The sequence below is a fragment of the Hemiscyllium ocellatum genome, chromosome 2 (assembly GCF_020745735.1).
Source record: "Hemiscyllium ocellatum isolate sHemOce1 chromosome 2, sHemOce1.pat.X.cur, whole genome shotgun sequence".
Lineage (NCBI taxonomy): Eukaryota > Metazoa > Chordata > Chondrichthyes > Orectolobiformes > Hemiscylliidae > Hemiscyllium > Hemiscyllium ocellatum.
In genome coordinates, this window is record NC_083402.1 from 64,975,986 (window position 1) to 65,003,156 (window position 27,171).

General features: G+C 38.6%; 1 protein-coding gene across 1 annotated transcript in view; it reads left to right on the top strand.

Annotated features, from left to right (window-relative positions):
* The window catches only part of fer (fer (fps/fes related) tyrosine kinase), a 226,968-nt gene extending 200,482 nt beyond the window's left edge, over positions 1 to 26,486 (top strand). The window contains exons 17-19 of the mRNA XM_060837245.1: positions 9,081 to 9,235; positions 10,567 to 10,689; positions 22,241 to 26,486. Coding sequence (XP_060693228.1) covers positions 9,081 to 9,235; positions 10,567 to 10,689; positions 22,241 to 22,383 — 421 coding nt within the window. The 3' untranslated portion in view covers positions 22,384 to 26,486. The remainder of the gene's footprint in view (positions 1 to 9,080; positions 9,236 to 10,566; positions 10,690 to 22,240) is intronic.
* The last annotated feature ends 685 nt before the right edge of the window (positions 26,487 to 27,171 follow it).

Here is a 27,171-nt window from a genome sequence, read left to right on the forward strand (position 1 = left end):
CAATCTTTCGAGATTTAACATGACTGGTTCTCACTGTAAATTCATCATTCCTTAGGCCAAAAATAGGGCCATGAAGTTTCTGGGATGAGTGGGTAGCTTTCCAAGTATTTGTGTTCATGCTTTCTGTTGTGTCTGTACTGAGGGTGGATGAAGCCTGTTTTGGGCTAGCCATTACAGCAAAGGCACAGTTCTTATTATGTTCAGTAATGGGAACCTGGCTATAGATTACCATATCAATTCACTGGGACCCTAGCAAAGTCTTTTGAACACAGGACTACAAAAGACATGGTGATATATAAAAACGAGTGAGGGCTGCTATGCTGTTGGGAATATGGCTGCCCTCATTCCTACAGTGTTGCATCAAAGTGACAGTGAGATGTGTTGCTTCTTGGCAAAATGACATTGGACTAAATTTTACCAGCCCTCTGTGTGTTGGGGACAGACCCGAAGAGAGCCTGTGAAATAACAAGGAGCCGCATCTTGATGGCTTTCTGCAGGTGGCTTCCGTGTAATAGCTTGATCAATCAGTACGTCAGGACCTGAAGTGCTATGACTCAGAGGGGATTTAGAGATAAATGACAGCTCTCCCTTCCCCAGTGATCCCTGTGGAGGAGGGGTTCACTTGCTCAATAAAGCATATTGCATTACGGCCTCTAAATTTTAATTTTACTTGCCTGTCTGACAGTATCTGCATTTTGGAGCAACTTTCATAGTGGATTCTGAGATATCAGAACATCAGTCCTCTGATTAGGCTGGCAGCATCAGCAGCCTACCCCACCATCCTTAATTGGAATACAGGCAGCCAATTAGGAGGTCCCGGATGGTGAATTTGCTGAATCTGTCCCATGGCAAGTTCAAGTTCAGGACCTGATGCTTGGCCAGACACTAAGGTCTTGAAGCTCAAACTAGGATTCAGTCCATTGCTTCTGTGGGAAACTGAAATGATTTGTTACTTGCTGCTGTGTTGGAAGTGTTCATTGAGTTTCACCAGAGTTTTTTCGTATATTAGATCACAATGTAAATGTGAAGTATGCAATGATGAATAGATTTTTGAGAAAAGCAAAGGTGGTAATTGTCTAAATAGATCACACACAAAAGATTGACTTTTGAGACCAAGGAAATGACAAATTTGAATTACCTTTATAATATTCTTTATTTTTCCATAAATTTAATTTTTGCTTAGTAATAATTAATAGTGAATGACTGACAGCTATAAATGAGTTTTATTTCAAGTACTTGTTTCCTTTTGAAGCAGGTTGAAAGGATTCAAACCAATCTAGTCATTATTCAGACAGCCCTGAGCATAACAGCTGGCAACTGGGCACTTAACTATATGTTTGGTGAATATAATAAAGGTTTTTCATATCCAGTGTTTGCTCTTTATGGACAGTAAATGAGGCTTGAGCTAAAATATTTGACAAATGATATTCAGTGTTCGAAAAAACATGGATAAGATTAGACTGTGGAGGAGCATTTGCGTCTTTGTGTAGGAGGTGGGGGGAATAGAATTTGACATTGACTAAACCTGCACATTAATTATTCTGGCATCATTTAAAGGAAATCAAATCACATGAAGCTGTGCAAGCTTAATGTAGATTTTAAACACAATCAGTTGTCAAGAATTGGATTGGAATTCAGCTGTGCTATAAAGAAAAGAAAGCTGATGGTGTATGAATATAAAGGTTTCCTCTTTCTATGGTAACAAAAAAAATGCTGTTTTCCCCAAACAAGACTGGTAATAAATAGGCAAGAACTCACAGCTTCCAATGTCTCCCATATATTCTTGACCTAACATAATTCTAAAAAATCACTTCAAGTCATGGAGTCATAAAGTATGGAATCAAGCCCTTTGGCCCAACATATCCGTACCACCCCCGTTTCCTAAACTGAGCTAGTTCCATTTGCCTGCATTTGGCCAATGTCCCCCTAAACATTCCTATCATGTACCTGTCCAAGATATAGAATTCCTACAGTGTGGAAGCTGGCCATCAGGTCCGAGTCTACACCGACCCTCCGAGGAGCATCCCACCCAGACCTAGCTCTCTACTGTATCCCTGTAACCTTGCATTTCCCATGGCTAATCCAGCTAATCTTCACATCCCTGGACATGATGGGCAATTTAGAATGGCTAATCACCTAATCTGCACATCTTTGGACAGTGAGAGGAATCCGGAGGAAAACTATGCAGCCACTGAAAGAATGTGCAAACTCCACACGGACAGTCGCCCAAGCATGGAATCGAATCCTCCTATATTCTCATCCAATTCGTTTATATAAATGACAAACAACAGTGGATCCAGCACAGATCCTTATGGCACACTGCTGGTCACAAGCCTTCAGTCTAAACAACAATCATCGACCACCACTCTGTCTCCTCCTATCAAGCCAATTTTTTATCCAATTGGATTGCTGTCACTGGATCATGTGCCTTGGTCTGAATAAGTTTAGAATTTACCTCTTAGTACCTTAATTTTTTTTTTAAAAATTCAAATTGTTGATAGGCTCACTCCGTCACCCTCAGGATGCTGTTTTAAGTTTTGTGGGGTAGAAAAGAGAAGACGGCATTTAGAAGTTTTTTGGTGAATGTAAATATGTATTCCTTTTATAGAGCAGCCTATGGTACATAGTCTATGAAAAAGACATGCTGTCCCAGTGAATGAAAGGCAAAAATCTTTCACAACATGTCTCTGTTTTTTCAGCAATATTTAATCTCTGCACTATAGATGAATAATTACCATCTTACTGTTAAAGAATTTAGTTATTCTTTGGTAAATTCCTGAGCAGCCGTCTATGGATCCTATCATAGATTCCTACAGCATGGAGACAGGCCCTCCAGCCAAACTGGCCCATGCCAACCAAAATCAAAATTAAAGTGGTTCTGGAAAAGCACAGCAGGTCAGGCAGCATCCAAGGAATAGAAAAATCGATGTTTCAGGCAAAAGTCCTTCATCATTTCTTTTCCAGCACCACTCTAATCTTGACTCTGATCTCCAGCATCTGCAGTCTTCACTTTCGCCATGCCAACCAAAATGTCTATCGACACTGACCCTATTTCCCTGCACTTTCCCATATCATTCTGAACCTTTGCCATCCATGTATTTGTCCAAATGCCTTTTAAATGTTGTTAGTGTACCCTCTTCAACCAATTCCACTGGTAGTTCATTTCATATGTGTACCACCCTCTGTATAAACAAGTTGCCCCTCAGGTTTCTTTTTATTCTTTCCTCCCTAACCTTAAGCTGATGTCCTCTACTCCTTGATTCCCCAACCCTGTGAAAAAGACTGAGTGTACTCACCTTATCAATGCCTCTCATGATCTTATACACTTTAAGATTCCCCCCTTAGTGTCCTACTTTCTAAAGAAGTAAGTCCTAGCTTGTCCAACCTCTCCCTATATCTCAGACCATTGATTCCTGGCAATATCCTTGTAAATTTCTTCTACAATCTTTCCAGTTTAATAACATTCTCCCTATAACAAGGTGACCAAAACTGAACATAATACTCCAAGTCTGATCTCACCAACATCCTGTATAACTGCAACATAACTTCCCAACTTTTATACTCAATGTCCTGACTGAAGACCAGTGTGCCAAAAGCCTCGTTCACTGTCCTATCTATCTGTGACTCCACTTTTAGAGAACCATGCACCTGAACTCCACTACACTCTGTTCCACTACACTCATTAAGGCCCTGCCTTTCACCATGAAGATTACTTCTCAATCTTGAATTTTTTCAGCTGTCAAAAGAACCTCTTGCAATCCTCGTTTATATTTCTAGCTGGCTAACTTTCAGATTTCATCTTCTCTCCAATTATTGGTTTTTGTAAGTTGACCTCTGCTACATTTTAAAGGTTTCCCAATCCTCTGGCTTCCTAATAATCTTCACCACACTATATGTTTTTTCTTTTGCTTTTATGCTGTCCCTGACTTCGCTTGTCAGCCATGGCTACCTCATCCTTACCTTAGCATGTCTCTTCTTTCTTGGGATGCATTTCTGCTGTGCTTACTGAATTATACCTAGAAACTCCAGCCGCTGCTGCTCCAACTTCCCTTCTAATCAACTCTGGCCAGTTCATCCCTAATGTCTTTGTAGTTACCTTTACTGAATGTTATGATGTGGAGGCAAACTCCTCTGTTAATTACACCAGAAAAGCTTGCTTCTCTTTGTAATCTGTTAAAATATGAGTGACAGAGAATTCCCAAATACCACTATTAAAAGAAAATAAATTAATTTAATTTCTAACTCTAAAAGTGAACATTAAACAAAAAACTATTCACAAATCTAAGTCCCTTTCTCTTAACTGCTTACTATCTGCCTCCAACTCTATAACAACATGCTGTTCCAGTAAGACACTTATTAAAATTACATTAACTTAATTTGAAAACCACACAGTCTCTGACTTCTGTGTCTGCATTCTTCCAGCTACTGATTTCCCTGGGGGATCTTCTTTCTTACTGCGAGTATATTTCATATGAAAAGGTTCCTTTGAAAGACAGTTTTCTAATTTCTTTGACAGTAGTATGTTGGATGGGCAATTAGCTCTCCAGGAGTTTCTCTCTCTACAGCAGTTGCTCTCTGACCAATTTTCAAAATGTCCGCATTGTTATAGTCCCCCACATCGGATCATCTCATTGGTTCAATGTTGACGAAATAATAAATTCAAACTTAATTGTGTTTTATAGTATCCTGGGGCATAATTTAAATTCATTGGTTAAATTTGAATTGTTTTCAAAATAACAACCAAAACTCAGGTATCCATTTCACAGCCAAGTGCTACATTTTTTCAATTTTCAGTACACTCTTGGACTGCCAACTTGTCATATACACAGGTGCTTGTAAGCTCTCAGTTCAGAACAGCATATTCTCCCGGTCTTAAAGTTACAATACATGCCTTCAACTTTATAATATCAATTATAATACCATTACATCTGATTCTAGATTCTCCCTCTGAAACTACCAGGTGAATTTTATCATATTATGGTCATTGACCCATGGGATTCATTCACCTTAAGGTATCTCATTGCACATCAGCAAATCCAGAATTGCCTGTTCCAAGTGGGCTATACTACAAGCTATTCTTAATAAAAGGTCATAAACATTACACAAATTCCTTTTCTGGAGATCCAATTCCCCAACTGATTTTCCCAGTCCACTTGCATTTTGAAATTTCCCATGATTATTGTAAGTGTCTTTCTTACATACCTTTTCTGTCTCCTGGTTCATTTTCTTTCCCACATCCTGACTGCTACCTACTGTGACACAACTTCCATCAGGAATTTTTTTCCCTTTGCCATTCCTCAACTCTATCCACACAGATTGTATGCCTTCTGACACCACATCACTTCTTGCTATTGATTTAATTTGATATCTTACTAACAAGACAACCCCGTCTCCCTTTGCTGATCTGCCTGACTTTGAATAGGACATGTATCCTTCCTTAGATATTTAGTTCCCAGCTCTGATTCTCTTGCAGTAATGTCTGTGATACTCACAACATAATACTTGCCAATTTCAATCTGCACTATGAACTCATTTAACTTGTTTTGTATACTGCATGCATATCAATACAGCGCCGTCAGTTCTGTGTTGGCTCCCCCCTTCTCAGAATTGTCTCCTTATCTGCTATACCTGGAAGTTAAATTCCTGAGTCCTTCTATACGCTCCATCCTATTACTTGTCCTGGAGACCACAATAACCTCTGCTGAGCTTCCTGTCCTTAGTGCATAATTTTTCATGCAGCCTGATCCAATCCCTTTGCCCCACCCTTTTAGTTTACAGTCCTATCCAAAGCTGTAGTTATGCTATTTGCCAGGACTCTGGTCCCACCATGATTCGATTGAAGCCTCTCCCATTGGAACAGCTCCTTGTTTCTCCAGTACTGATGTCAATGTCCCCATGAATTCAAACCTGTTTCTCCCAGTGTGTCTTAACAAGATTCACCAATTTATTAAGTTGGCAAAACAAGTGCAACAGAAATGATGTAGCTGAAAAATGTGTTGCTGGAAAAGCGCAGCAGGTCAGGCAGCATCCAAGGAGCAGAAATGATGTACTCAGGCACTGGATTCAGCTATTCCATGATGAAATGGAAATCTTCAGTTGGCGGGAGAATGCTGTCTCTTCTTTCTCTTTATTTTTATATATATATATATATATATATATATATGTAACTACTGAAAAGGAGGCCTCATTAGCCCTTTCTAAACCACAACCTGTAGCATTATCAGTCCTGGTCCCGACGTTTCATGATAAGAATCCTAACTGCCCAGATAATACATGAACATGGCCAATTTTGGATTGATTAGGTAGTGTATGCACAACCTGTGATTGGTTTCTTTATTACTGGCATCATTTCCCATTATGTACTGATTGGTCTTTTAACATGTCATTCACAAATGGAGTTGTCACTGCTCACTATCGCTTCACTTCTCATTTAACTGAATTTTGTAAATTAATGCTGAGTTAACAAAACATTGTATGATATATTTTTTTGAACATTTATTTTGTAATGGGGGATGTCGTGTCCTGAATTCATACCTTGAATTCATCATCTGAGATTTTGCTTAATTAATACAAATCCCTCAGTAACTCAAACACCTTGCAATGGCTTTGTTCAGAACTTTATCTGCTTGATGTATTTTGCAACTTTATAGCAGAGAATACTGTATTTGGAACAAATTAGTTTGAAGTAATGGAAGTGTGAAAAGTTGCTTACAAAGTAAAAATGATACAGAAAATTACAAAGTACAAAACCATGAAATCACAAAGTAGGTTATAATTAAAAGTTGTATAAGGGACTCGCCAAGATAGTGGCGATTCTGTAGAACTGCTGTCGACAGCTCTGCCTAACAACCAAGGCATACTGGAGTTTTTTGCCATCCATGGCCAACTTATGTGGTGGAATTATTAGTTTAAAATCTGACAGAACACATATTTGTTAATATTTGGGAGTGGGAAGGATGCCAAAGGGAAAAAGAGTGAGCAAACAGCAGCAGGGAGGACACTCCTCTGCAGCACCATGCATACCAGAGACTGCAGCAGCAGCAGCCTCTCCTGAACCCCCCGGGTACCTGACAGACTCTCAGGAATTGGCTGCAGTGATGGAGAGACTTACCTTGAAAGTTGGGGCTGCCAGTTAAAAAGTTCTGCACAGGGTTCATCTGGCATCTTCAGTGTGCCCCAAATGTAAAATAAGTGTAGGTACTCTTACCCATTGCTTCTGGACATGCCACAGGCTCCGTGTTTATTGGAGCGCTGTAGCGGGAGAGATAGGGAGGGTATTGAGGACTGAAGTCAAAGTAGACCCAATATCTCTCCTCTTAGATCTACTGAATTTACCATCTTTAGACGGGCATGAGAAGAAACTATTTAATATTCTTGCATACTGTGCACGGAAGAATATTCTGATGAACTGGGTATCTGACAAACCGCCAGGCTTGCTGGGATTGCAGAAATTAATTATGGAGTACATTCCCTCAGACGTTTTTGCAAACATGGTGCATCACACAACAGACCATTTCCACCCTAAGACATGACCACCCTACTTCAGTTATTTAGATATAGATTTATCAGTTATCTTAACTAGGGCATTTGTTTAACCAGGATGGTTAAGTTTGTGAAGCCCTGGGCCCTGGAGGGGGTCTCCTGAGTTAATATGGGTGTATACACAATGCTCCTGTTCCTTTGTTTGAGAGCTTTGCACTGAGCATAGTTGCTCTGTATGTTGTTTTTTTTGCTTTTCTTTTTTTTGATCTATTAGTTATTTACTTATTTATTGGTGTTGCGTTCCACAGTGTTGCGGTTTTTGTGTTATAGGGTAGGTTAGTAGTTAGTAGGCAGTAGTTATGTTGTAATTTGTGTTTTGTTTTCTTTTTATTATACTGATATTTGTTATTGATTGTATTTTTCAATTATTAAAATTTTAAAAAATTTGCTAATAAATATATTTACAAAAAAAAGTTGTACAAAATGCACTTATAGAATAATTGCAAAATAAACAATGTATAAAAGGTGAGGTAATGAGATAGCCTTACATATTCAGTCAAAAGCTTAGAAAAATTATATGTTGATAAAATAAATACACATTGTTATAAATACTAACTCTAAATACATTTATCAAAAATGTGATTGCTTTCTAGATAAAACACTGAACTAAAAACATAGAATGCAATTGTTATCTTTTCTTGTTCTGAAGATACATTCTTGACAATGATTTAAGATATAAAAACTTTGCCATTCACCCACAACAAAAAAGCACAATATTTGGTTAGTCGGTTAATACACTCTGAACTAAACTATTCATGAAACATTAATTTTCCTATAGTTTTCTTTTTAATTCCTTCATGGAATCTTGGTATGACTGGCTAGGCCAGCTTTTGTTCCCCATCCTTAATTGCCCTTGAACTAAGTGACTTGCTGGGCTATTCCAAGGATAATTCAAAGTCAACCACATTGCTGTGGATCTTGAGTCACAGGTGTGTGCAAACAATCATTAGTCTAATAGAAGCAGCAAAGAAGAGCAGACATCAGAGGAGCAAAGTCCTATGCTAGGACATAAAACTGGACGAGATGACTGAGCTGGGGTTGAAGGAGACCGTGGATAATTTGAAACTAAAAATAAGTATCTTGAAGACAGTTATTTGGGTGAATTAGAGTTTGGCAAGGAAAGACTGATGGAAGTAAGCATGCAAAGTGTGGCAATATGAATGAGTTGCAATTTATGGAGGTTGGAACAAAATATTAAATAAATTGCAGTTTTACAACAGTGGAGTCGAAAAGAGGAACAATAGAGGTGAACTTTCTGAAGAAATCATGATAAATTGAAGCAAGTTAACTTGGAGTTGAGTAATATGTCCACCAAAAGTTAGCATATAAATAATAGATTGGTGAAGAAGGAGTGAATATTTCATGAAGATGGAATGTTTTATGGGATATTTTACCTTTAAGTAAAATCATTTTTGAATGAGGTCAGAAATCTTGATGATAATTGAGTAGTGATGTGCATTATATCCATCCTCCTTATTGAAGGTTGACTAAGGTATCATTTATCAAGTTAATATTTATATATTTTATATTTTTAACAGAGACCTTGCTGCCAGAAACTGTCTTGTAGGTGACAATAATGTTCTTAAAATCAGTGATTTTGGAATGTCAAGACAGGAAGATGATGGAATTTACTCATCGTCCGGCTTGAAGCAAATTCCAATTAAATGGACAGCTCCCGAGGCTCTAAACTATGGTAAAAAAAAGTTATTTTACTTAACACTGATTGAATAGGCAAAATTCCATTATTACATTGCATTCTGGAAACTGACAACATTTCAAGTCATAAAGTCTTACATCACGGTAACAGACCCTTTGGTCCAACCGTACATGTCGAACATAATCCCAAACTGAACTAGTCCCACCAACCTGCTCCTAGCCCATATCCTTCCAAATCTTCGCTATTCATGTACTTATTTCTGCAGACTGATTCCATGACACTGGTGTTTTCTCTTCAAAAATGTCCATCAGAGGCCTTGGTGAATGTTATCATTTTTTTCCTCCATTTATGATTTCAATTTTAAATTCTACTTTTTCATAAAAGGGAGAGGTGATCATCTAGTGATATTATCACAAGACTATTAATCCAGAGATACCCAGGTAATGATTTGGAGACCAATTTGAACCTGCTATGACAGATAGTGGAATTTAAATACAATAATAATCTCAAATGAATGGTCTAATGACCAGAGTTATTGACAATTGTCAGAAAATTGTATCTGATTCACTATTATCATTTAGGGAAGGAAACTGACATCCATATCTGATCTAGCCTACATGTAACTACAGACTGACAGCAATGTGATTGTCTCTGAACTGGTCTCTGGGGTATTTAGGGATGAGCAATAAATGCTGGCTTCGCCAGTGACAGCCACACCCCATGAAGAAATTTTTTTAAAAGTTCCTGCAGGTTATACAATAATGTGATGGGTAGTGTGGCCAAGCTATACATAGCTCCCTGGGTGTTTAGAAACACTGGGACAGAGAGAAGTGTGGTGACATTGCTTCGAGCATAAGAGGTTTGAACATATTCTCCTTAGACACTTCCCATTGCAAATCAGTGGATTCTCTGAATGGGTGGTGGATTTTTTTGGGGGGATGTAGATTTTTGAGTTTCTTATTGAGTTCTTCAAAACATTAATCTGCATTTGATGAGAAATTTGACAACGTCTGGGACCACTTGCTTGCTTAATATCAGTTAGAAAATAAATATCACTTGTCTCTAATTCACACAGTTTGTCTAATTACAGTAAACTCTCAAAAGTTTGAACAAACCACAACTGTCAATATTGAAGCCTTGGTTGTGTGAAGAAGTTTTCAAATTGGATGTTTCATTTTTGGTTTGTTCAGAAATCATTTTCTAATATGAGAAAAGATAATCAAATAAAATATTCTATGAACTTAATATGTAATCAGTATTTTAAAGCTGCTCATACCAAATAATATTTTTAATTAGTTTGTAAGGTACAAACCATTTCAGTGCTTGAAATTAATAAAGGGATTTTTGATATAAATGTTCTGTCACAGGGCGATACAGTTCAGAGAGCGACGTGTGGAGTTATGGGATACTCTTGTGGGAGACATTCAGCTTGGGAGTGTGTCCATATCCTGGAATGACTAATCAACAAGCACGAGAACAGGTTGAAAAAGGTATAGTTAACCCTAAAAGCTGAATACTGACATAGTGATACATACATTCTGATTAGTTGAAGTTTGTATTGCTACATGCTATTTTTCTGTGACTGCTCATGAAGAGGATAAACAGCAACTTAGGCTGAGTAGCCTTTTTCTGTGTGATACACATATTTGACTATTGTGAGCTCTGCCCATATTATCAATGAACTTTTTTGTTACGTTGAAGCGATAATGAAAATTCTTCATCTCAGTATGAATGTTTGTTATACTGTCATTTTTTTCCACAAAACCCAAAATAGATTAGACCTAGATTAAACCTAAAAGGCAGAGGATGTCATTAATAAGCAAAAAACATTGGCCAACGTTTTATGCTGATAGTGATCTGTTTGCCATCAATATTCTGACACTGACTTAAACATGCACATTAAATTTAGGTATCCAGCAGTTGTGTCAGTGATTTTGCAGGCCTGCAGTTTCTGCCACAGACTCAAATCAATGGAAAATCTATGAACAACTGAAAACCCTCATCCCCAGGCTGTTAGGCTTGATGTAAAATCCTTCAAAAATTTAAACTTTGTTGAATGAGGTTAAACTTTTATTTAACAGTTTGCTAATTTCATAATTATTGATCAAGGCCCTCACTGTTCTTGGAAAACTCACTTTTTGTTTGTGGAATGTTGACTTGCTTTTTTTTGTTTCGGGTTCATTTAATTCAGTAATTTATTTTCTGATCTGTTACTTCAAATTAAAGGTGAGACAGTTTTATTCTTTGACTTCCTGGTTTGGTATCTGTTTCACTGGAATTGACTATTTACTTTACTTGATGCACACCTGGAGATCCCTGTGATTTTTTTGCCAGACTTATATTGCCACCAGGAGAGGAGCCTCTTGCACCTCAGAAATGTTTAAATTATTGTGGGCAATTTTATTCCAGGTCATAAGATAAGATTAAGATAAATGCTTGGCACAACATCATGAGCCAAAGGCCTCTGTATTGTGCTGTACCATTTATGTTCTATGTCATTTGATTTGCTGCTAACAACAAATTTTGAGCTTTTATAGGCTTCTACAAATTCTTATTTTATAATGACTTTTGCAAGCTGGTCTAATCCCTGGCTGCTACTATGAACTATTTATAACATGTATCCTAACTAATGAGTTTGAACCATTTTAATTGTTCCCTTATTTCAATCATCCTTCACATATGTCACTGGACTTGTAACCAGAGGCTCAGGCTAATGATTTGGAGACAAATCCCACTTAGCAGCTTGTAAAATTTAAATCCATTTAATGAATCTGGAATTGAAAGTCAATATCAGTAATGGTGACCAAGAAACAATCATCAATTATTGTGTAAATCTATCTGGTTCAGTAATATCTTTTGAGGAAGAAAATTTGCTGTTCTGATCCAATCTGTCCTTGATGTAATTCCAGATCCACAACAATGTGATAGACTCTAAATTCCCCTCTGAAATGGTCTAACAAGCTACTCATTTCAAAGGCAGTTAGGATTGGGCAGCAATTGCTGGCCTTGCCCATGATACCCATATCCCATTAAAAGAACACTTTGCATAGTGATTAATTTTAAATTGAGTTTACCTTAAATTGTTAAACTTTGCTTTGTTTTCCAATGGGTGCAAATTATGCCTGCAACTAAATGATTTTTATCAACTGTTCCACACAACCAAAGTAGAATGTTTTGATCCCAGTTGATGTAGCTTCTGAACAAGTCAGATTCGAGAATTAAATTTGACTTGTTAGTTCAGATGTTCTTTTTCATTTGACTTGGTGGTCATTTATTGAAACAAAAGGCTGCAGATTTTGTTTAACAATAAAGTTTATTACACTTTTTTAAAAATCAAGCTATTATAAATATAGATCACACTTTGAAAGCTCTTAAATGATGCAGAAAAATAACATATCATCTATTCACCGACATGATTACTTTACAGTATTTCAAATCCATGGAAATTACTCTTGTGAATTAAATCTTTAGGTTTGAGTCAGCTGCTTTTCTGCTCTGTTCTGTTCTGTGAACTGTGAAGTTCCCTTACATGAATAGTCACAAGACTGAGCACTTAGGATTTCTGAGTCTTTTAATAATGTGGAAATTTCTAACCAAACACTCCTGGTCTCAAGTTTCACAAGCTAAATCTTTATGCCAAATTAACTCAGTTTCTCCTAAGCTGTCCTATACTCCTTTCTAGGAGAGATACTACATTTGTTTCTGATCCCAGTCAGGTCTCTTCCAAAATTGTGCTAAAAGTTCTCAATATCTTGGTTTTTCTAAGTTAGCATTAATCATTGGTTATTCTAAATCAAAAGCAAACTACTGAGCTCAGTGATTATATTCCTTGTCATAAACAGCAGAATATCAACAATCTTCCATTAATACTCCAGGGTTTTGCAGTATTCTTCTTTCTGACAAGTGAATTAGTTCACAGTTCCAGGAGGACCCTCCAAACTTGATTTTTTTTAAGTCCTTCACAAAAGTAACTAACGCCCATATGCAACTCCTTTAAAATACAAACTTTAACATATGATATTTATATATGTTAATCATATCTTTCATCACATCAATGGATGAAATTTTCCACTGTATTGAGAGGTGAGAGCATGACCAAGAAAGTTAAGAAAATGCAACAAAAATGAAAGAAAATCGTATTCCCAACTTTGAGGAAAAAGAATTCTGATTTTTCCCTAAGGATTTAAACAGCAACTATTCAATCTAGACAGAGAGCAGAGACTATCTTATTTCCATGCATTTGCATCACATTACTTGTTAATGTAATATCTAGGTGTTGTCCATTTCTTCCCTCCTTGCCCACAAAACTAGATGATACCAATTGCCAACATAAAACTTGGAGATGTTACCTGGTGGTGGCACCTTTACAGATTTTTCATCCAACTCCACTGTTATCACTATTTTTCTGTATGAGCACAGCCCTCTTCCACCCTCAAGTGCATGTAGATATTGCCAAACAGCAGCCTCATTATATTATGGCTACTTTCCAAAACAACTCGTGCACACTTTCATCCATTGAAGACTGGGGTCACTTGTGCCTTGCCAGGTTACATTGACTGAAGAGGCATATTCACATTTCATGCATCTTATAGCTTTTAGCTTATTCAATACTCCCTCACTTCACGTTGACTTGAATGCTGCCTGCTTCTCTGGCTAGTTTTGCTTATTCACAAAATCACAAATTGTTTTTACAGAGGAGAAGGAGGCCATTCAGCCTGTCATGTCTGTAACACCTTTCTTAGTATTCCTACCTTTTCCACATAACCCTGTTACACTATTTCTGTTTAAATAAACAGCCAGTGCCCCATTAAATCTGCCGCAACACACTTCCAGACAGGGCATTAACTGCAATGTGGAGAAGTGTGAAGTGATGCAATGTGATACAAAGAATATGGAAAGGCACTACAATGTAGAAGGCAAACAGGAGCAAAAAGACCTGGGTTTTTATATATACAATTCTGGATTAGTTGTGCTGGAAGAGCACAGCAGTTCAGGCAGCATCCAAGGAGCGGCAAAATCAACATTTCGGGCAAAAGCCTTTCATCAGGAATAAAAGCAGTGAGCATAGAGAGATTAGCTAGAGAAGGGTGGGAGTGGGGAGAAAGTAGCATAGAGTACAATAGGTGAGTGGGGGAGGGAATGAAGGCGATAGGTCAGGGAGGAGAGGGTGGAGTGGATAGGTGGAAAAGGAAATAGGTAGGTAGGACAAGTCTGGACAAGTCAAGGGGACAGTGCTGAGCTGGAAGTTTGGAACTAGGATGAGGTGGGGGAAGGGGAAATGAGGAAACTGTTGAAGTCCATATTGATGCCCTGGGGTTGAAGTGTTCCGAGGCGGAAGATGAGGCGTTCTTCCTCCAGGTGTCTGGTGGTGAGGGAGTGGCGGTGAAGGAGGCCCAGCACCTTCATGTCCTCGGCAGAGTGGGAGGGGGAGTTGAAATGTTGTGCCACGGGGCAGTGTGGTTGATTGGTGCGGGTGTCCGGGAGATGTTCCATAAAGCGCTCTGCTAGGAGGTGCCCAGTCTCCCCAATGTAGAGGAGACCGCATCGGGAGCAACGGATACAATAAATGATATTAGTGGATGTGCAGGTAAACCTTTGATGGATGTGGAAGACTCCTTCAGGGCCTTGGATAGAGGTGAGGGAGGGGGTGTGGGCGCAGGTTTTACAGTTCCTGCAGTGGCAGGGGAAAGTGCCAGGATGGGAGGGTGGGTTGTAGGGGGGCGTGGACCTGACCAGGTCGTCGCGGAGGGAATGGTCTTTGCGGAAGGTGGAAAGGGGTGAGGAAGGAAATATATCCTTGGTGGTGGGGTCTTTTTGGAGGTGGCGGAAATGTCGGCGGTTGATTTGGTTTATGCGAAGGTTTGTAGGTTGGAAGGTGAGCACCAGGGGCATTCTGTCCTTGTTACGGTTGGAACAGTGGGGTCTGAGGGCGGAGGTGTGGGATGTGGACGAGATGCGTTGGAGGGCATCTTTAACCACGTGGGAAAAGAAATTGCAGTCTCTAAAGAAGGAGGCTATCTGGTGTGTTCTGTGGTGGAACTGGTCGTCCTGAGAGCAGATACGGCGGAGGCGGAGGAATTGGGAATACGGGATGGCATTTTTGCAAGAGGTAGGGTGGAAAGAGGTGTAATCCAGGTAGCTGTGGGAGTCGGTAGGTTTGTAAAAAATGTCAGTGTTAAGTCAGTCGACGTTAATGGAGATGGAGAGGTCCAGGAAGGGGAGGGAGGTGTCAGAGATGGTCCAGGTAAATTTAAGGTCAGGGTGGAATGTGTTGGTGAAGTTGATGAATTGCTCAACCTCCTCGTGGGAGCATGAGATGGCACCAATGCAATCATCAGTGTAGCGGAGGAAGAGGTGGGGAGTGATGCTAGTGTAATTACGGAAGATCAACTGTTCTACGTAGCCAACAAAGAAACTTGCATAGCTTGGGCCCCACACGTGTGCCCATGGCTACCCCTTTGGTCTGGAGGAAGTGGGATGATTCAAAGGAGAAATTGTTCAGGGTGAGGACCAGTTCGGCCAAACGAATGAGAGTGTCAGTGGAAGGGTACTGTTGGGGACGTCTGGAGAGGAAAAAACGGAGGGCTCGGAGGCCCTGGTCATGGCGGATGGATATCCATGGTGAAGATGAGGCATTGGGGACCGGGGAAACGGAAGTCTTGGAGGAGGTGGAGGGTTTGGGTGGTGTCTCGAATGTATGTAGGGAGTTCCTGGACTAGGGGGGATAGGATAGTGTCGAGGTAGGTAGAGATGAGTTCAGTGTGGCTGGAGCACGCTGAGACAATGGGTCGGCCAGGGTGGTCAGGCTTGTGGATTTTGGGAAGGAGGTAGAACCGGGCAATGCGGGGCTCCCGGATTATGAGGTTGGAAGCTGTGGGTGGGAGATCTCCTGAGGTGATGAGGTTCTGCATGATCTGGGAGGTGATGGGGTGGGGTCATGGTCGGTGGGAGGGAGTAGGAAGAGGTGTCCTCGAGTTCGCATTTGGCTTCAGCGGTGTAGAGGTCAGTGCGCCAGACTACCACTGCGCCCCCTTTATCCGCTGGCTTGATGGTGAGGTTGGGATTGGAGCAGAGGAATTGGAGGGCTGCACGTTGTGAGGGTGAGAGGTTGGAATGGGGGAGGGGGGTAGACAGATTGAGGCGGTTAATGTCCCGGCGGCAGTTGGAAATGAAGAGGTCGAGGGCAGGTAATAGGCCAACGCGGGGTGTCCAGGTGGATGCAGTGTGTTGGAGGTGGGCGAAGGGGTCCTCGGAAAGTGGGTGGGAATCCTGATTGTGAAAGTAAGCTCGGAGGCAGAGGCGACAGAAGGACTCACCTTCATCCCCCTCCGTCCACGCATCAATGAATTTAATATACGCCGTGACGTCGAACAATTCTTCCGTCACCTCCATCTTTCTTCCAGCTCAGCACTGTCTCCATGACTTGTCCGGACTTGTCCTACCTGCCTATCTCCTTTTCCACCTATCCACCCCACCCTCTCCTCCCTGACCTATCACCTTCATCCCCTCCCCCACTCACCTATTGTACTCTATGCTACTTTCTCCCCACCCCCACTCTCCTCTAGCTTATCTCTCCACGCTTCAGGCTCACTGCCTTTATTCCTGATGAAGGCGTTTGCCCGAAACATCAATTTCGCTGCTCCTTGGATGCTGCCTGAACTGCTGTGCTCTTCCAACACCACTAATCCAGAATCTGGTTTCCAGCATATGCAGTCATTGTTTTTACCTATATATTTATACAAGTCATTAAAGGTGGCAGAAAGGTTCTTCCTTACCTTACTTTTGTTTCTTTTACTGATCATTTTAAAACCCTGCCTTCTGATACTTGATCTGTTTATGGGAGGAAACAATTGAGGGAGGCACGGTGGCACAGTGGTTAGCACTGCTGCCTCACAGCAACAGAGACCTGGGTTCAATTCCCGACTCAGGCGACTGACTGTGTGGAGTTTGCACGTTCTCCCCGTGTCTGCGTGGGTTTCCTCCGGGTGCTCCGGTTTCCTCCCACAGTCCAAAGATGTGCGGGTCAGGTGAATTGGCCATGCTAAATTGCCCGTAGTGTTAGGTAAGGGGTAAATGTAGGGGTATGGGTGGGTTGTGCTTCGGCGGGTCGGTGTGGACTTGTTGGGCCGAAGGGCCTGTTTCCACACTGTAAATTAACTATCTATCTAATCAATTTCTTATCTATCCAGACCCATTATTTTGAAAATCTCTATCAAATTTCCACTTAGCTTTCATCTCTCCAAGGGAAATAGTGCCACTTCCTCCAATCTTTCCTCACAATGGAAGTTTCTCATTCTTGGATCAATGTTCATAAGCCTCTTCTGTTCTCTCCAATGTGCTCTCATTCTTGCTGTACTGTAGTACTTAGAACTTTTCCCATACTTCCAATTGATGTCTAATTAGTGTCTTATACAAGTTCAGCGTGATATCTCTGCTGTTGTAGTCTGTGCCCTTATTTATGAAGCCTGGAATACTATATGTGGTACTATCAGCTCTCTCTACCTTTTCTGACATCTTTAATGACTTGTATACATACACACCCAGGTATTTATGCTCCTGTCTGCCATCTATATTGTAATGAATTTCCATGTTCTTCGTACCACACTTCACACCTCTCCACATTGAACTTTGTCTGCCATCTATCCACACATTTTACCAACACATAAAACTGTGTAGAGTACTCTACATGCAACCTCACCAACACCCTGTATTGTTAGAATGATACTTCCTTATTTTTAAAGACAAAATTCCATATACTTGCTGCAACTTAGTCACTGATCCAATAAAATGTGTTCCTAGGTCTGAATTCATCCATAATGATATTCACCATCTTGGAATTACTTTCTTAACATTTTTCAAGCAACAGTCTAGTGTGGGATAGGCTTCTGCCCATACAAGTTGGACAATAGAACCAAGTAAGATTTTCCCTGACTCGGTGGGAGGGATCCTGTGAAATTGATTTGTAACTGTTTTCGTAACTGGTTTGGTCAAAATTGGAATGACATGGAACCTTGACTGGTCTTTTCAGATCAATTTGGGCACATACCAGGCACTGCTGTTTTGCTGCATCTTTTCTTATTCCATATCCCCACTGGCATCTGCCCATTCTCCCACAAAGGGCTTGCTTCCAATGATGTGCAATTCTGTGTATATTTTCCTGAGGTTATATTGAGCACAGCATAGTGTTATCACACTTTGGGCTTTTGTCAGATTCCATTTGGCACCTTCTATCACTCCTTATTCTTCTCATTGCTTTATTTTCCTTTCCATATCCCCGTGTAAATGTATCATATTTATCCCTCTGGTCCAATTGCTGCTGCTACTACCTGATGTTCAAGCCTTGTTGCTACTGCCTATGTAGCTGCCTCAACTGTGTGCTGGTTACCCATTTGACTGGGTTCTGTTCCCTTCTGATGCACCTTGACCTTTCATCACTGTACCTCTAATAGTCATCGGCAGCTCCCACTAATTTTTTTATCTATTGTCTCATGTGGATATGCCCCCATCAACTTTGTGTTGCCATCTTATCAAGTAAAATCCAAAAGACTTTCTGACTATCTATATGAATGTTAGTCTGCAGAGTGTTGTATCACATTTTGCACTCATCTGTACACAACATTTCAATTTGTTTTCAAAAATCCTATTTCTTCCCACTGAAGATATGGTTAGTCACTATCTATCTGTGATGATGTTGTCCATGTTGAGATAACTTGACTCAAAGACATTTCATTTTTAACTTTCCTTGAAGTACACTGTACATTCAATTTGTGAATATTTTTTATTGTTCCTACTAATTGTCTAATATTTTCAAAATAAAGCACAGTTACTGTTTCTATCTTCTTATGAGTCTAGAAATTATCTTTACAATATCCTGAACACAGAAATCAAATGATTGTACTTGATCACAGGCACTAATAGTTTTCCACATGTTTATCTTTTGCATCCAGGTGTTTAGACATTTCACAATTCCAGATTCATAGAAACTACCCTTGAGAACTACATGTTACATGTGTGTAATTTCAAAGCATCCTTTGGCTGGTTTCCAAGAACTTTGGCTGCTGTTCAGGAATGTTAACAAAGGAAGGTGTCTCATTTCACTCATTGAGTCATTTTATTCACTTGCATACACAACCTATCAACGACATCATGGCTTTGGCCTCAGTCTTTAGCTGTCCCTGACTTCTTTGTAAGGCTTTTTGGCTTTTCAGCTTTTCTAATCGAATGCATTCCTGCCTTGCCAGTATAGACCCACATTCTGAGTCCTTTGTATCTCATCCATATCTGATCAGCACATCTCTCTGATTTAACGACAGGTGGTAAATTAAAACATACTCAACCAAATGCAATGAAAGGGATAGCATTCAATGCTTTATCTCTCATATTTGTAGTTTTTGTAGGCATCCTTTGATAGTTAATAACCTTGACTTGCATCGTTTGTTACTTCTCATTTCACTTATTACCAACTACATGGCTAAAGCTTTGAGTCTTATTAACTTGTAATTAACCATTAATGAACTAACTATTAATTTAACTTGTCAGTATGTAAATCGCTATGGGATAACATGGTGACTTAGTGGTTAGCACAGGTTGCCTCACAGCCCCAGGAACCCCAGGTTGATTCCACCCTCAGGTGACTGTGAGGGTTTCCTCCAAGTGCTCTGGATTCCTCCCACAGTCCAAACATGTGCAGGTGAGGTGGATTGGCCATGGGAAATGCAGGGTTACAGGCGTAGGGTAGGGATATGGGTCTGGATGGGCTGTTCTTCACAGGGTTGGTGGGGACTTGGTGGGCCGAATGGACTGCTTCCACATTGTAGGAATTCTATGATTCTGTGTGTAACAGTCAAAGGCGACCAACTGTTAGTAAGATCAAGCTGGACTCAGCCAGTCAGATGGTGCCACCACATTTATTTAAGAGCTTCATTGATCTCAGTCCAGGGGTATGGTCAAAATCAGTCAGCCAGATCTCTATAGTGTGGAAAGAGGCCAATTGGCCCATCGTGTCCACATCGACCCTCCAAAAAGCATTTCACCCAGACCCTCATCAGTCCTCTTAATCCCACATTTACCTTGGGCTAATCCACCTTGCCTGTACATCCCTGGACACAGCTGACAATTTATTATGGCCAATCCAAACCAGCCTTAGTCTAACCAGAGTCCAGGTATCAGTATCCTTACAGTCTGAGGATTGGGCTATGGTCAATACTTGAGGTCAAATGCAACCATTCCAGAGATTAGAGATTCATTAGGAACTATGCCCAGGTGGGTAACCTATAGCAAATGTCTGAGCACCAGGTGAAGCTATCTTTTTCACACTTCCATACAGCAGCAGCACAAGTGATAACAATACGCTGCCGATAGGCCAACAGACATTCTGCCTATCATGCAAATGAGTAATGTAGTTTGATTGTTTGTGCTGATGTGATGCTTGATATGTAGGCTATATGTCCCAAGGACATATCCTTTCAACTCTTTGCAACAGGCAAAGTATTAACCACACCCAACCAATCTGTGCTGGTATCAGTATTCAACATTAGATATGATTCTGCAGTTGAACATTTATAATGTAATTCTGAGTTTGCAAAGAATTATGCTAACAGTGTAGTCAACAAAATAGTTGACACCATTTTCTGGCTAATTTGTCAAGGCATGCCTTAATCAATCAGTCAACTTGCCTGGTTTAAAATTTAAACAAAGCTAAACAGTTAACTGACAATAGTCATCTAACTAGTCTATTTTCCATGATAATTACTCTACGAGAAAAGGTCTACCTGTCAACCAATCAACACTCTCCTCTTATGCAGACACATGTTTTCTCCCCCCATTACATTGGTGTTCTTGTAAATTGTCCAGATGCAGTTAGTCTGCAGCCACAGCAGGTAAATAGCAAGCTATTGAATATTATTGTTGAAAATGTGTTGCTGGTTAAAGCACAGCAGGTCAGGCAGCATCCAAGGAATAGGAAATTCGATGTTTCGGGCATAAGCCCTTCATCAGGAATGAGGAGAGGGTGCCAGGCAGGCTAAGATAAAAGGTAGGGAGGAGGCACTTGGGGGAGGGGCGATGGAGATGTGATAGGTGGAAGGAGGGCAAGGTGAATATTATTGTTTATTATGAAAAGAATTTACGGCAAAACTGGAGAGATAATTAAGTTATTCAGGGCATTGGTGAGACCAATACTGCATACACTATTCTGGAAAAGATATTATGTCTTATTATCTTAAATTATAAGTGACTGTTTAAAAATAAAGGATTGCCCATTCAAGACAGATGAGGTTTTTTTTTGCAGAAGGTTGAGTCTTTGGAACTTTCTTCCTTAAAAGGTGATGAAAAGAAAGTTTTGAGTATTTTTAAGGCAGAGATAGATAGACAGACAGACTTGCATCTTATCACCCATCAAGAATCTATCAGAGGTAGGTAGAAGTGTAGAATAATTAAATTATCTGTGATCATATTGAATGGGAGAAGACTTGAGTGAGGGGCAATGTCTGACTCCTGCTCCCAATTCCTTTATACTTGTTCAGCTGTTCCTACTTGAACAAGTTGTCAGAGTTAAGCTCCATTTGTCAAGAAAATCCCTTTGCAGTTAGACAAAGATTTGTCCTGCTTAAAACTAACTTTTAGGCTATTTTTGTTTCTATCTTCTCTCAAATGCACATGTTAAAATACGGCCTCAACTGTTGAGAACATAATGCAAAATAATATTAAGTAATTAAAAATAAAGAAATATTGATGCTTCCATTTTTAAAAAGTTTTTATCACTCAAAAAATATTGTTTGAATGGGTTTACCTAACATAAGTAAACAACTTGAACAAGTGTTTGATTTTCAAATGTGGAAATTAATGGATAACCACTCACCAGAAACATTTGTTTAGTTGAAAAAGGGTTGGTGTTGATCCTAAATCCTAAAATTATACCAAGCAGAAAGAAACTTGTGCCTTGTAAAGAGCAGTGTTTTACCCAAGTTGCCTACAAACATCAGGATAGCGCAACACGAAGAGAGAATCATTTGTTTTAAAAATGTTGTTAAACTGTTTCAGGTTACAGGATGTCATCACCGCAGAAATGTCCAGAGGAAATATATGCCATAATGCTGAGGTGCTGGGAATATAAGCCAGAAAATCGACCAAATTTCAATGATGTGCACAAAGAACTCTTGTGCATCAAGAAGAAGATAACGTAGTAACACAAGGAGTAAATGCTGACTGTAGGAAATTGAGTATTCAGTTATTGTGAAACATCAGGAGTCACACAATACCATCTTTGCTCTGATATATTGTAATTAATGTGATATATATTTGTTATATTGCAGCAGCATTTTTTTTGTTGAAACTTTTAAATATTTCTTACCTGTTTGTTCGAGGCCCATAAGTATTTGTAAGGTACATCAAAGAGAAAAGGTTTCTCAAAGCATTAAAAGACACATTGCAAAAACACACACCTAGCTAAGAAGCAAAGTCCTCTGGTTGTCATTTTCATAAATGTAAATAGAGCACATCAGATTATGGTATGTTTACTTGGTGCTATTGAAATGCAATATAAGATTTTGCGGCGCTTATCCCAAAGCTGACTATTGTAAATTGCTGTTATCAGACTCAAAAATATCTACTATAGACGACCAGGAAATAGGTTCCTGAGACAGTGATTATTTCCACGTATTTTCAAGAATACTCAGCTGGCGAGGTTGGTCAAATAACACAATAGAAATATCAACAAGACATTTGTATAATTGTTTGTCTTAATGATCACTTATCTGCACAATTCTTCAGGTTGCTATATTGACGACATCACAATTAGGTTTCCATGATGTGCTTGAGATTCCAAAGTACTGTACTGTACAGTGCAAGTACCTATGCTTTTTTAAAATGAAAATACATTAACACTTTTTTGTTGGTTTACTTCAGTTTTGAGATCTATGATCTTATTGAATTCAAAATGCACCTTGTTTGACTGCTAAAATATTTGAACATTTTGCCAGCAGTACTAGGCATTTGACCAAGCTTTAGCAAGAACGTAATTGTTTTGCTGTCCATACATTGATGCAAATAAGTTAACCCTTTGAATATTAAAGTCTCCTACTTTCAGATAATCTGAAATAAATATTTCCTCTAATTTATGATAAATTGCAATAGGATCAGAGAAGTGTGCCAAATGCTGCTTCATTTGTTATTGCTCAGAAATAACCCTCCAAATTTGAAGCATTGATTTTAATGATATAACTGCAAAACTCAAAAGATCTTACAGAAGCTGAGTAGCTGGATGTATTTTATCATAATTTAGAAAGGACCACTTCATGTCAACAGTATTTCAGATTCAGTGATGGCTTTTATACCAATTTTGGTTAAATTGTATATATCCTTTCATTATTAAGGGACTGAGGATTCTGTTGTTTTAGCCTACACATGAACTTCTATAACTAGTGTTTGTTGCTGATGTGCACAGACATGTCCTGACAGAGTGCAAAATCAAGTGGAGAGCACTTTGCAGAATGTGTTTCATCCTCTGGTTCATTGCTGAGGCAAAGTTTTCAATGTGAAATAATGTGGCATCCACTTCTGACATGAAAGTGAACATTAGACAATAACAATAGGCCTTGAGAAAGGGCTTGTATTAAAATATGCTGTTTCAAAGCTTAATATGTTTAGATGTCTGATGCAATCTTATGTTTGGTTCCAATTTATATTTTCCAAGTCACACTGTCCAAGAGAACATTTGATTCAGAAAATATTGCTGTGGTAAAGGATCACTGGCATGACACTGAATCAGTCTCATTCATTCACTAGATTCACAGTTGGATCCTGTATGTTTCACTAGACATGGATTTGTATGTATGTTGGTCCATATCTGAATCCACTTCTAAAATTATGATTGAAGATGATTACAGCACATTGATTTGTAGCACTATCTTTATTAGGAATGGAGGACTAAAATCATATTGAAGTGCAGGAAGAAACATGAAACAAATTGAAATACTGTACTGTGAATCATCATTTTAAGGCAATGTTTGCAGGAGTCCTAAGTCTTTAGGTTTAATATTTCCATGGTTTTGTTTTTCAAATTTGTTTACAAAGTGTGAACTGATGTATCTTTCAGTTTGTTTAATATGTTTGGTCATTCTTGATTTTTGACAAGTTTAGAACTTGCAGGAAATGGTATGATTTACAGTACACTTAAAACTAAGCCCATCTTGTAAACAACAGTACAATATATAGGAATTTTATGGATTCAGATGTTATGGTAGTACTAATAGAAACTAAATAAGCTGTGCTTCGTCTGTTTTAAGTACTTTGCACAGCATGTATTTTATAACATTATTTAACAACATTTCTATTGACTTTATTTGAAGTGTTGTAGCCAATCCATTGCAAGTGCTTTTATTCCAAAAAACAGTCAAGTTTTTGTTTCTGCTCTAGTATTTCCACAGACCGTAATTATTTAATGCCTGCATTTCACTGCTGCAAAGCAAATTCAGTATTACACACGGAGAATAAATGCATGGCAAGTTCCACAGAAAATGTTTCAGTGCAGTAAGAATGTTAAATACTTACAGGAATGTTGGTATTTTCAAACTGGTGAACTGGGTGTTGTAGCAGAGTTTCCGCTTTACCAGCAAATTGTGCGATCCTATTACAATTATATTTTTTGCAAACTGAGCATTGTCACAGTAAAGTCAGTAAATTTCTTGGGTTTGAAATGTGGTTTTGTTGTGAAGACAATTCCTGGTTGACCATAATTGCTGTAATCAGGCTTCAATTTTATCATGGATAGTGTACTATTATGCCATACTTCCATTCTGAACTGATGGGGAAGCAAAGTCTTAAAATGTACATTTATTCCACAATAACAGCCAAATAGTCACTTTTGAATTACATGAATGACATAATTTTAAAAAGTCACTAATTTAACTGCTTTTGAAATTTACATTCTGAATACCATAATAAGCCCATCATAGAATTGAATTGTGTACTTTGAACTTCATGTGAGTTTTGTCGTAATAAAACGCTGTTTCTGAACATCCACAACATTAGAATTGTAAGCAAAATGCATATTCTACAGTAGATTTGTCTGACAAAAACTTTAGTCCTTTAATAAAGATTGTTCAAATTATAATTGGAAATAGTAATAAAAACTGGAGAATAAAGATATGGGAGACGACCTAGGTGTGCCATACATGTTTCATTATGTGTCACTGCTCAGATGCTTGTAATTCTTTTCAATCTTTTGTTTGAGAGGTACAGGAACTTACTGCAGTGATCTCTTGACAAAGCCACCTAAAGCTGAAGCCAAGCCAAATTAATGAACAGAAATTTTCCAGTATATGTTGTCAGAATGCTTTTATGTGGCATGAGTTTGAATTGCACTTTTATTCTGATTAGTACAAATCCACATATTTTAACATCTATGCTATTGTGTTCATTTTAACAAAATTACAAAGAATAGGCCCGCCCTTTCTCTTGATGCAAGTGTGACCATATATAAAAGCAGAGTGCTTTAGCTTTTTTATTACATCAGTGTTTCGTTGTAAAGATTAATCTCAACTAATATCCCATTATTCTCAGATTTCATGCCACCATAAGACAAATGAAAGTAAGTTTTCAATTTTCTGATCTGTGTCATACATATTGCTTTTATATAAAATAAATGGTAGTTTTTCTACCATGTAACTTAACAACCAGTAGCAATGCGTGAAACATCAAATTGTGCTGTGATTTTGAAAAGCTCCAGTAGTGTGCCAGAATAAAGATTGAAATTTTGATTTGTGTTAATATATAAAAGTGCACCTTTTCTTTTTCCAAAGTTTAAGCTTCTGCTTTTAAAGAAAACATTTTCAACACTGGAACTAAGTAATTCTTTTAAATGTCTTAAACTTTCTGTCAAAGGCTAAAATAATCTTTTAAAAGTAAATGTTCACTTTAAAATTAAAGTTTTACTTTTTAAGGATGTATATATATTTCTGCCCCAAAACAACAAAATGAAAATCAGGCCGAATTCTGATGTAACCATTGGGGGAACAATGTTCAAAATACCATAGACAGAAATACTTGTCTTTTGTAATTTTTAACACAATACTGTGTTGTAACATTTATTTATTTTGTACTTTTTTACATTGAATTTACAGGGATTTTGAAATAACTTTGCCAGTTATCGTTTTCTTTGTCTGCTGTGCCCTTGTGAATTGCAGGCTTGTTTTAAACCGCTTCTGTGTTATATTGGACCAAATACCACTAACAAGTCTGTTGTTGATATTTATACTGTAATCTCTAATAAATAAATGGATTGTCAGTATTATTATAGTCTTTTATTTTCAGAAATATTGAGAAGTTGCCTTTTTATGCAAAGTGTAACATTAGGTGAAAGTCCTCTGCATAAATAATTACCATCTCCTAATTCTTAGTTTTGTCTAGCTTAATGTCAGAAGTGATTTTTCTTTGATGTGGAAGAAATTTTTTAAATATGTTACTGTCATTTTGGTAAGGGCTCTTGAAAATGTATCATATTTCAACACAGAGATGTCCATCACAATGTTTTCAGGTGAAACATAATCCTGAGCAAATCCTGACCAATGAAAATACATTGTATACGTGAATGTTTAATACTCACTGCATGTTTGCTCTTATCTGTTGCTATTTATGAGCTTGTTGTTTATACCATGCAGTCACAATGTTGAAACCCATGGAAGTGTGTAGATCAGAAGTCCAACAACAGAAATAGGTAAGCTTATACATTAACATCTAACTGGATTTTTTTTCCTCTGTTTACAAATTTCTACATACTTTATTGACATCTTGCCTGCTATTTTGTTGCTGAACAGTCATTCGTTCTCAAAATGCAAAAGAGCCGAGACATTTCTAATGTGTGTTTGTCTTTGTGTGAAAATTAATCACTGAAATACTCGCATAGTTTGCTGTGCAGCAATGGTCACTGAATATGTAATCATGCTTCATATTTACGAGCTATTGCTGTGAGAAAA